The sequence below is a fragment of the Hylobates moloch genome, unplaced genomic scaffold (assembly GCF_009828535.3).
Source record: "Hylobates moloch isolate HMO894 unplaced genomic scaffold, HMol_V3 SCAFFOLD_5, whole genome shotgun sequence".
Taxonomy (NCBI): Eukaryota; Metazoa; Chordata; class Mammalia; order Primates; family Hylobatidae; genus Hylobates; species Hylobates moloch.
Window position 1 is genome coordinate 84,443,369 of NW_026652280.1, and position 11,131 is coordinate 84,454,499.

Consider the following 11,131-nt stretch of genomic DNA (forward strand, 5'->3'; position numbering starts at 1 on the left):
TCCTTGGATTGTTCATCTCAAGATTGCGGACCCTGGGAGGAGAGTGTGAATGGCATAAACTGGGTCATGTGCCTGCCCTTGGCTAGAGGAAGACAGAGCACCCAATTTATAGCCCCATGTAGTCTGCCTTGTGGAGGGGAGGGCTGATTCTCCAAAAGGAAAGTAGCTGCCGTTAGGAAAAAGGCAAAGCGTGATGGGTGGCCCCTGCACCCCATCACCCTGGAGTCTCCCGTTGCAGTCTCCCGTTCCCCCGCCTGTCTTTCTGGGCTCTTCAGTACCTCACATTCTCCAGCCACACTGGACCACCAGACATTTCCTAACACTGAGCACACTCAGGTCTCAATGCTGTCCTGTACCCTGCCTTGCCCTTGATCCCCAAAAATTCTCAAATGTGTTAGCAAATTCCACTTTGGTAAATTCTTTCCTGACTGCCACTTTCCTGGAATCGTTCATGTGCACAGCTCGTAAAGTTTCTACTGCGTGTTCTAGGTATTCATGTATCTGCCTGTCTCTGTCTCTACCACCTAGTGGAGTGTTCTTGGAGGGTGGACATGAGGTCTTCCTTACCTTGGGTCCCCAGAGTTGCACACATAAAGGACTCAATGAGTTGAATCCTGTGGCATTTACCATCATTGTCCTTTCTCCTCCCACCATTCTAATACTAGTCCTCTTCTCATCAAGACCTATAACCTCTGTCTTAGACTTTGAGCAAAGCATGGTCCTGGTTGCCTGTGGACCATACACCACGTCTGACAGCATCACGTATGACCCCCTGCTCGACCTGATTGCTGTCGTCAACCATGACCGGCCAGATGTCTGCATCCTGGTAAGAGGCACCAGTGGGAAAGCTGAGGAGTCAGCCTTGGAAAATGGCTTTAATGCAGTTCTAAATTTTTAGGAAGCATGTCAGTCCCTCCTTTTAGAAAACATCTTTTCATTCTTAATCTACGTCTTTGGAGAGGTATACATGATCTATGGGCCTTTGCTAGATTCAAAAGCCCAACTTTGGCTGGGCGCAGTGGCTCACGCCTGTAATCCTAACACTTTGGAGGCCAAGGTGTGTGGATCACTTGAGGGCAGGAGTTCTAAGCCAGCCTGGCCAACATGGTGAAACCCTGTCTCTACTAAAAATACAAAAAAATTAGCTGGGCGTGGTGGCAGGTGCCTGTAATCCCAGCTACTTGGGAGGCTGAGGCAGGAGAATTGCTTGAACCTGGGAGGCAGAGGTTGCAGTGAGCTGAGATTGCACCACTGCCCTCCAGCCTGGGCAACAGAGTGAGACTCCATCTCAAAAAATAAAAATAAAAGCCTAACTTTTTTTTTTCCACCCTTCGTTGATTTTACAGTATTCTTACCTCTTTCTCATTACTCCAACTTCTGAACTAATCTCTTTTTAAATCTCAAAATACTATTATTAGCATGGTGATCAATTTCCCTTGCTAGGTTTAGAAAGTCAGAAAACCCAGTGTGCATTTTTTTGGTTGGTTGGTTGGTTTTGAGACGGAGTTTCACTCTGTCACCTAGGCTGGAGTACAGTGGTATGATCTCGGCTCACTGTAGCCTCCACCTCCTGGGCTCAAGTGAGCCTCCCCTATCCTCCCTGAGTCTTCCGAATAGCTTGGACTACAGGCACATGCCACCATGCCCTACTAATTTTTGTATTTTTTGTAGAGAGATGGTTTCACCATATTGCCCAGGCTAGTCTTGAACTCCTGGGCTCAGGCAATCTGCCCACCTCAGCCTCCCAAAGTGCTAGGATTACAGGCGGGAGCCCAGTGTTATAGTGGTTATGGGGCTCTGGGAGCCTCCCTCCATCCAGGGCACACGTGTTTCTGCCTGTGAAATTGGCTTGGTGCCCCCGCCAACCCATCTGCTAGCTGTCCCCAGGCTCTACAGGCAGCCTTGGAGGGACAGATGAGCCCTCCATAGGGAACTGCCAGAAGAAGTGATCTGAAGTCGTTCACAGACACAAGTGATTCTGATTTGTTCTTTTGGTGTCTTTGTTTCTCCCCGTGCAGTTTGGCCCTTTCCTGGATGCTAAGCATGAACAGGTGGAGGTGAGTGGGCTGGGGTGGGAAGGGGTCCTGGGTACTTGCGTTCAGTCAGGCTCTCACTTTTCATTTTTTAGTGTTTATCCCACATCTGTAACAAACACATTAAGTCCTGTGGCTAATCACAAAATCATTTTAGCAGAGCACTTTATTAATAAAGATCTGGAATCCAAGGGCTTCCTTTCACCAGAATACAAGGCTGTCTGGAAGCTGGGGGAGGGACATATCAGTCCTAATGTTCCTTTGTTTGTGATGCCTGCTGCTAAGGCACAAGAGCACTAGCACAGATGCAGGTGTCTGGCAGTCACAGGCTGCCCTGTGAAAGAACCTGTCCTGGCCAATACCCCAAGCTTATAACTCATCTTGCTGTCCTTTGCATAAAACACGAATGGTCCTTCCTGGGACATCTCCATGGCTGAGGTCTGGGACCTCCAATCCTTTGTCTCACGATACTTTACCTTCCATGGAAAATATTTCAAAGCACTCTTCCTTTTAGTCTCTTTCAGATTGCATTCAAGAGGGTTAATTCCCACATCTCTCCTGCCTTCGACTAGACTTAGCTCCTTAAGACAAAGACCACATCTTTTTCATCTTTGCGTCTCCTTCAGCTCCTAGCCCAACAGCTGACATCTATGGGTCACCTAACAATGTTAAACAAGTGAATAAACACCAAATATCTGCCGTCTAAATCTATCTCCTTTCCTTTCTTGCAGAATGGTCTACTGACAAGTCCATTTGAAGACATTTTCAAGCAGTGTCTACGAACAATTATTGAAGGCACAAGAAGGTCAGATTTCAAAACACTGGACAGAACCTTAAGCTTCCTATGTTTCTCCAGAGCTTCCCATTAAGAAACTGAAACTGTTTAAAAGTCATGGCAGGGCCAGGCTCAGTGGATCACACCTGTAATCCCAGCACTTTGGGAGGCCAAGGCGCGGGTGCATCACCTGAGGTCAGGAGTTTGAGACCAGCCTGCCCAACATGGTAAAACTGTCTGTACTAAAAATACAAAATTAGCCAGGCATGGTGGTGGGCACCTATAATCCCAGCTACTCGGGAGGCTGAGGCAGGAGAATCACTTGAAACCGGGAGGCAGAGGTTGCAGTGAGCCAAGATGGTGCCCTTGCACTCCAGCCTAGGCAAAAAGAGCGAAACTCCATCTCAAAAAAAAAAAAAAAAGTCGGACGTGGTGGCTCACACACTTTGGGAGGCCAAGGTGGGCGGATCACCTGAGGTCAGGAGTTCAAGACCAACCTGATCAACATGGTGAAACCCTATCTCTACTAAAAATACAAAATTAGCTGGGCGTAGGCCGGGCTCGGTGGCTCACGCTTGTAATCCCAGCACTTTGGGAGGCCGAGGCGGGCGGATCACGAGGTCAGGAGATCGAGACCACGGCGAAACCCCGTCTCTACTAAAAATACAAAAAAAATTAGCCGGGCGTGGTGGCGGGCGCCTGTAGTCCCAGCTACTCGGAAAGGCTGAGGCAGGAGAATGGTGTGAACCCGGGAGGCGGAGCTTGCAGTGAGCCGAGATTGCGCCACTGCACTCCAGCCTGGGTGACAGAGCGAGAGTCCCTCAAAAAAAAAAATTAGCTGGGCGTGGTGGCACATGCCTGTAATCCCAACTACTGGGGAGGCTGAGGCAGGAGAATTGCTTGAACCTGGGAGGCAGAGGTTGCAGTGAGCCGAGACCACACCATTGCACTCCAGCCTGGGCAACAAGAACAAAACTCCTTTTCCAAAAAAAAATCATGGCAGTTCCTATTCTTCCTTTTGAACTACCGAGATCAGCTAGAACCCTTGAACTTCAAGTGCAAGTTAAGAGGCATCTCTGTAAAACACAAAGATAAACATACTTGAAAGGACAAGGCTGCATCGGCTCTCACTCTTTGGTTGCTCTTTCTCTTCTATACTTGGTTCCTTTTCTCACTCCCTTTTTTGTATAAACTAATATTCCACGGGAATCTTCCCAGGATAGTTTTGAGAAGTGTTTGATGACTTACGCAGTGAAATCCTGTGAGACCCCAAACATCTCGTTGTGTAAGTGATTGTTTTGGGTGAGCCCAAGTTCCTCCCAAGTCAGTGCTTCCCCAGGGTGCGTGGGAGGCCGCCAGTGGCTACAGCTGGTGGTAGAAACTCTCAGTGAGGGTGGGGCCTTGAATCCTTGCCATAGACCAAACGGAAGGAACTGTGAGAGGTCACAGCAGTGATGAGAGAGCTGTGCAGTTCTCATTTGAGAGGAAAGTCACTGTTCCAGGAAGAGGCTAAAGCCGGGAGTGGAAAGTTATTCAGAAATCTGACAGCCTCCATTCCTGTCCCTTTCCCCCAGTGCCAGAGTTTGAAAGAAGCTGGTATAGGTGGTAGATCTCCTCACAAGATCTGCATGCCTGTAGCTGAGCTAATAAAATACAAGTATTCCTGAGGCTAAGCTTTTAAAAACAAGTCTGTCACAAAGGTGGTTTTTAAAATACGATGTCTAACCTTCCGCCTTTTAGCCATGAAAACTGATCCTAGAATCAATAAGTTGTAACACTACCTTCTTGTACCAGCAGTGTGGGCCAGGATGGTAGATGTCACAGCTGGAATAAAGAACATCCCCCAACTCACCCCAGAATCAGAGACTTGGGTTGTGCCAGTGACAACCATGGCTGGTTCTGCCCTTTCTTCCCTCCCTCCCTCAAATGAAGGTGATTCAGGTGCCTTCCCTCTTCCCCAGATTTGCTGTGATCCTGGTCAAGGTCATCAGGCCTGGTGAGTGGTTAGAACTCCTCAGGAGATAGGCCCCCAAAACACAGGAGCAGGGCTGTGTTCTCCTTTTGTCAGCCCTTGGGGACAGGCAGGGACTGTGTCGTAGTGCCCTAACACTGGCTGGGTGCTTTCAGTTTGAGGTCGGGTTCTGTTTTTGGTTCCTTACCCCATGTGGTATTGACAGCAGTGATAGAAATAAAGCACAGATGAGGCATTGTCACACTGGGGATGAGAGCCCAGCACCACCAGGCACTTTCATCTATGGCCAGTGTGTGCCACGGGGCAGGGGGAGCTGCCCCACCCTTCTAGAAACAGTATATAAACAGTTCTTGGGCAGAGGATTTCTTTGTATTCCTGAGAGGTCAGAAATGCAGAGCATTAAGCTGAGTCATCATTAGCAAAAGTCAGAGCCAGGCTAAGCGCAGGGGCTCACACCTATAATCCCAGCACTTTGGGAGACTGAGGCGGGCAGATCACTTGAGGTCAGGAATTCAAGGCCAACATGGCGAAAACCCATCTCTACTAAAACTACAAAAATTAGCCAGACGTGGTGGTGGGTGCTTGTAGTCTCAGCTACTCAGGAGGCTGAGGCAGAATTGCTTGAACCCAGGAGGTAGAGGTTGCAGTGAGCCGAGATCGCAGCACTGTACTCCAGCCTGGGCGACACGGCAAGACTCCACCTCAAAAAAAAAGAGAAAAAAAAAGCCAGAGCCAGTGAGAAAGCACCTCAGAGGAAGCCAGCAAAGCCCGCGGTTCTCGTCTTGTTTGCGGGAGCAGCTGGAGGACCCTCCCGCTGTGACGTACGAGGTTGTGCAATGCTGAGCATAGTTGGGATGTTTTTCTGATCCCTCCTTCTATAGCCGCTTTCTAACCATGAGCAGGACGTCTATTTCCTCCTTAACTATTGCCCTTCCAAAGCCTACACTGAAACAGGGCAATTTTGTCCCTTGAGAGCAGCCAGCTGCACCTCAGTCCTTTGTGTTCATCATAGACGTCAAGCCCTTGAGATGTGGAGCACAGATTGTCCCATTCAAGTTACCCTGCAGCCTGTTTACCAGACCCTGGCACCCAAATGGTGGACTGGATCATCCTAGTGAGCTTCTCAGTGTCAAAGGGACAATAATGAATATGCAAACACCTTTGGTCTCAGGATTCTGATTTTCTGTTATAGATGTCTCAGTTCGCACTCTAAGAGAACACCACAGTGATAAGGGTGACAGCTGTCACCAGCACCTTTGTCACATGTGAAAGTGTATGTATGTCTGAGAAGTCCACACGTTTTAAGCAAGAGACGGAGATGGAAGTGAGAGCTATTGGTGGATTTTAAACTTGCCCGCAAAGTAATACTTTATACCTATTTTATTTATAAACGGCCCCTCTGCCAAGGTCATCTAAGGGAACCAAGGAAACGGGGCTTTCTTTCTCTTTTGTGTGGCCGGGAAAAATAAATAGTTGGCCCCCAGAGTTACGACTTTCTTCTTCACTTGTATGTTGTAACCCTAGAGATTCTCCTGCTCCATCAAAGGAAACATCTGCTGTCATCTGTGCTTTTACTGTTGCTGTTAAATATTTCTTTCATTTTCGCATGACAGCCTGCTGAGAAATAGAAACTCAGGGCATTACTTCCATGTGTGAGAGGGGAGGGATGCGATGGCTCAGGGAGAGGCCACTTGGGTTTTTCTGCCTCCCGCTGGAAATGTCTGTGTCTTGGTTGTCCAGTAATTATGGCCCAGTGTTCAGTCAGTCAGAGGGTTTCAGCTGGATCTTCTAAATACGAAGGCAGGCCAGGCGTGGTGGCTCACGCATGTAATCCCAACACTTTGGGAGGCCAAGGTGGGTGGATCACTTGAGGCCAGGAGTTCGAGACCAGCTTGGCCAACATGGTGAAACCCTGTCTGTACTAAAAATACAAAAATTAGCTGGGTGTGGTGGTGTATACCTGTAGTTGCAGCTACTCAGGAGGCTGAGACACAAGTATCACTTGAACCCAGAAGATGTAGGTTGCAGTGAGCCCACATCATGCCACTGCACTCCGGCCTGGGCGACAGAGTGAGGCTCTGTCTCAAAAAAACAAAAAACGGCAGTCTCAGGGTCTTTTTAGTATTCCTGCCTTCTCCCTAGGAAAGATGCCTCAGCTCCGTGCACCCTACCAAGGTGTGGCAGGGACACTGTTTAATGCCTGCAAGCTACACCTGCTTAGAAGATGTAATGAGTCCAAGCTGTAGTTTAAACTCTGGCTCTGAGGCTGTGATTCTTTATTCACATCCTTGTCTTTCTAGACTTTCTAGATCTCCATTTCTTTGCCCCTTTTTCTGCCAAAAAATAATCTCCATCCTCTCAGTAGAAAACCACACAGAGCAACAAGAAAGTGTCCCAGGCAATCGGAGCCTGTCCAGATGGATGGGTGTGAAGTAGAACAAATTGTCCTTCATTCCCAGTGTCCCATGGGAAACAGCGTCTGTTCATAACAGAGTGCAGTTCTGAGCTGCCTCCCTGGGAGTGGGCTCTGCCTCCAGCCTGAGGCATCCCGCCTGTTGTGCAGCTGTTCTAACTCAACTGCACTCACTTTTCTCACTCTTCTGTTTGTTCTTTTGCCATACTAGCTCCGGCTCCCACCTTGTCTTTGTCCCGTCATTGAGAGATGTGCACCATGAGCCTGTGTACCCCCAGCCGCCTTTCAGCTACTCCGATCTGTCTCGAGAGGACAAAAAGGTAGCAGCACCCACTCCTTGACTAGCAGGCAGCCAGAATCCAGCATGCCTCTGCCACTGGCTCTGGCCCTGAAGGGGAGGGTGGAGAGGCCTCTTTAGGGCATGCGTACAGCCTGAATCTTAAGCTCTTTTTTTTAAACGGGCAAATGTGTCCATAAGTTTGATGTATGTTGGTTTGGTCCCCCTTTCCGTGGTCTCCCCAGCCCTCAGACAACCCCCACTTTTCATGGGAAGATGTTTCTAGCTTTGGCATACAAATGTTTGTTTCAATCTGTTCTCATTTTAGCAAGTACAGTTTGTGTCGGAGCCCTGCAGCCTCTCCATAAATGGAGTGATCTTCGGCTTGACGTCCACGGATCTGCTTTTCCACCTGGGGGCCGAGGAGATCAGTAGGTAAGAAGTGTGTTCCAGTCCCCAAGCAGGATGACTGGCTTTCTGGTCCCAGCCCTTTCTGCAGCCAAGAAAATCAAGGGGCTGCTTGACAGTCTTGACTAGAGAGTCCTGAAAGCAGCAAGCTGTGCCAGACCCTCTGGCCATCTGAGTTTCTCTGTACCCAAGGGGAGGGATTGGATGCATTAGTTTCTGTTACCACCTCTCTAAACTGCGTTTGAGACCCCAAAGAACCACGTCCATTCTGTCTTTGCACTTAAAGGCATCAAAATTCATCTACATTTTCTTTTCTGCTCCCCTTTTTTTCATTTCCCAAATTTGTGACCTGAAAACAAATGTGGACATCCTGTTTGTGGAGAATAAACTGGGAATTTTCTCTGAAGGGTTTTCTTCATTACCAGTATAACAGCCAACTCTACAGAGAATCAGGCCCTGACAAATTTGTTGAGTTGAAGTTGGGCAGCGCCATTCTGCCGTCATCCTTGATGGGAAGGGGCGTGTGAAGCGACTCGCGTGTGAAGCGAGACGGGTGCGGCTCCTTGGCTGAGGTTTGAGATTCAGGTCAGCCTGGCTACACACCCGCCTCACAATGGTGCCAATTTTGCATCCTCTTGCACAGTACGGTGCTGGCTAATGGCCTTCCTTGATCTTGATTACGAGGGATTCCTGTGCTTTCCCTTCTCAACCCAGTGTCCTGCGTCCCTCCTCATGTGGGGACAGACCGAGCTCCTTGTGGGTGGGTCTTTAAACTTCCCCAGAGGCATCCTCCTCTTGTTGCTGGGCCTGGGCCATTTAGCTTCTCTCTGGTTTATTAAATTCTCCGGTCTTCCCTGAAGAGAAATGGGCTGAAAAACAGGGTTCTGTGTTCATGCTTTCTTTTCTTTCCCAGTTCTTCTGGAACTTCAGACAGATTCAGCCGAATACTCAAGCACATCCTGACCCAGAGGAGGTGAGCTTGCCGCTGGGACCCCCAACTGTGGAGAGAGTGCCTTGGGGTCATGGAGCTATGACAAGCATGACTGTAAGAGCCTTCACCAGGCTACCAGCAGGGAACTTTACCCTGTGATGACAAGCCTGCATTCTGCCCCCCACACACAGAGAAAAAGTCGGTCTGTGGATGCCAGCAGCACGGAAACCAGTACCTAGGGGGACTCTGTCTGAGAAGGGGGCCCCCCGGTCAGCTACTGCTGACAATTTTTCTCTGTCTCTGTAGCTACTACCCGCTCTACCCGCCCCAAGAAGACATGGCCATTGACTATGAGACGTTCTATGTCTACGCACAGCTGCCTGTCACCCCAGATGTCCTCATCATCCCGTCAGAGCTGAGGTACTTCGTGAAGGTAGGTTTGAACTCTGCTTTTTCCCAGAAACACCAGAACCCAGTCTTTGATTTTCCCTTCTAGACCACCCGGCACTCACCCCTCGTGGGTCTGCTGATGGGGATGGGGCCTCTAGCACCCTGCCCTGTGGCCTTGTTTCTTTGGGGAGGTGGTGGGACCAGAAAACAAACAACTCTGTCAGTAAAATGCTTGAGCAAACAGTGTCCTCTCCTCCCTCCCCAAGAGAACGAGAGCCCAGGTGACTAGGAAGGCCCTCAAATAACGGCTTTCACCAGGCCACATAGAGGTGACCTGGGGAAGATTTCATATGTACACTTGCCTGTCCTCTGCCTCCCAAATTCCGAGATGACCTCCAAGTGGGCTCAGCTGGGAATATCTTGAAGAAGCTATTGGGTCATTCTGATCTCTGCCACCCTTCCTTTAGCCCTGCCCGCCTTAGAGTTAGGTCCCTTACAAGGAATCTGCCTAGACCAGTCCCCCTCTTGCCAAATGAGAACTAGTTCAACCTCAAGAGGTTAAAAAAAAGTTTTGCACATGAGAAAGCAGTAAACAACTAGATCAGGTTTGTCTCCAAGTTTGGGAGCTGATTGTAATTCTGCCAAGTCACCTCATTCTTCTGTTTGAAAGACTTAAAAGGAATTCAAAGCTTTCTAGTAACAAGTTAACGTATGTGATTGAGGCTGGGCGCAGTGGTTGACAATTGTAATCCCAGCACTTTGGGAGGCCGAGGTGGGTGGATCACCTGAGGTCAGGAGTCTGAGACCAGCCTGGCCAACATGGTAAAACCCCATCTCTACTAAAAATACAAAAATTAGCCAGGCGTGGTGGTGTGGGCACCTGTAATCCCAGCTACCTGGGAGCCTGAGGCAGCAGAATCGCTGGAACCCGGGAGGTGGAGGCTGCAGTGAGCTGAGATCTCACCACTGCACTCCAGGCTGGGCAACAGAGCGAGACTCTGTCTCAAAAAAAAAAAAAAAAAAAAAAGTGACTGAAAATGTATCTGGTTGTTTGGTTGCCTTCGTTTCCATTTTCTAAAACCCTCTTGGGGTCCAGCCATCTGATGGCACTTCTTTTTCACATTGGTTCCCAGTTAGTTGAGGCTCTCCAAACCTGTCTCCTCTCCTCTCCTCCCCAGGATGTCCTCGGCTGTGTCTGTGTGAACCCCGGGCGCCTTACCAAAGGGCAGGTGGGAGGCACCTTCGCCCGACTCTACCTCAGGAGGCCGGTAGTGGACGGGGCAGAGAGGCAGAGTCCGTGCGTTGCTGTGCAGGTCGTCAGGATCTGAGGCTTCTGTCCTCTGCTGTTCTCCGCTGTGTGGGCCCTTAAAGTCTTAGCCAAGAGCCAAGACATAGCCCTGTGACAAGGTGAACAGTTGGATGGGAAAGGAGAGAGGAGCCAGCGAGGGAGGGGCAGCTGCAGTGACCAGGTCCAGCAGGGAGTGATCGTGCAGCCGGGCCTGCGTGTGAGTGGTGCCTCTCCTGGAAGGAAGCTCTTGCTTCTCAGTCCATGCTCCGTGTCCAGAAGTAAGCCAGCTGTGGATCCTGCCCACTCAGAAAAGGCGAGAAGTCTTCGTGATTTTCTGCATGAATCAAACACAGACACGACTTTAGGAGAAATTAAATTCTGAGTGTGACTTCTGAGTTTGATCTTTCTTCTATTTTCTTTTATTTATTTATTTTTTTGAGACGAAGTCTCGCTCCGTCGCCCAGGCTGGAGTGTAGTGGCGCGATCTCGGCCCACTGCAAGCTCCGCCTCCCGGGTTCACACCATTCTCCTGCCTCAGCCTCCCGAGTAGCTGGGACTACAGGCGCCCGCCACCACGCCTGGCTAATTTTTTGTATTTTTAGTGGAGACGGGGTTTCACCATGTTAGCCAGGATGGTCTCCATC

At 49.5% G+C, this 11,131-nt stretch overlaps 1 protein-coding gene across 3 annotated transcripts in view; it reads left to right on the forward strand.

Moving 5' to 3' along the window:
- The window catches only part of POLA2 (DNA polymerase alpha 2, accessory subunit), a 36,224-nt gene extending 25,342 nt beyond the window's left edge, over positions 1-10,882 (forward strand). For all 3 annotated transcript variants that reach the window (XM_032153401.2, XM_058438920.1, XM_058438921.1), the window contains 8 exons: positions 702-826; positions 2,019-2,057; positions 2,765-2,838; positions 7,405-7,513; positions 7,799-7,905; positions 8,792-8,851; positions 9,116-9,242; positions 10,378-10,882. In XM_032153401.2, the coding sequence (XP_032009292.1) occupies positions 702-826; positions 2,019-2,057; positions 2,765-2,838; positions 7,405-7,513; positions 7,799-7,905; positions 8,792-8,851; positions 9,116-9,242; positions 10,378-10,527 (791 nt within the window). In that variant the 3' untranslated portion in view covers positions 10,528-10,882. The remainder of the gene's footprint in view (positions 1-701; positions 827-2,018; positions 2,058-2,764; positions 2,839-7,404; positions 7,514-7,798; positions 7,906-8,791; positions 8,852-9,115; positions 9,243-10,377) is intronic.
- Positions 10,883-11,131: the final 249 nt, after the last annotated feature.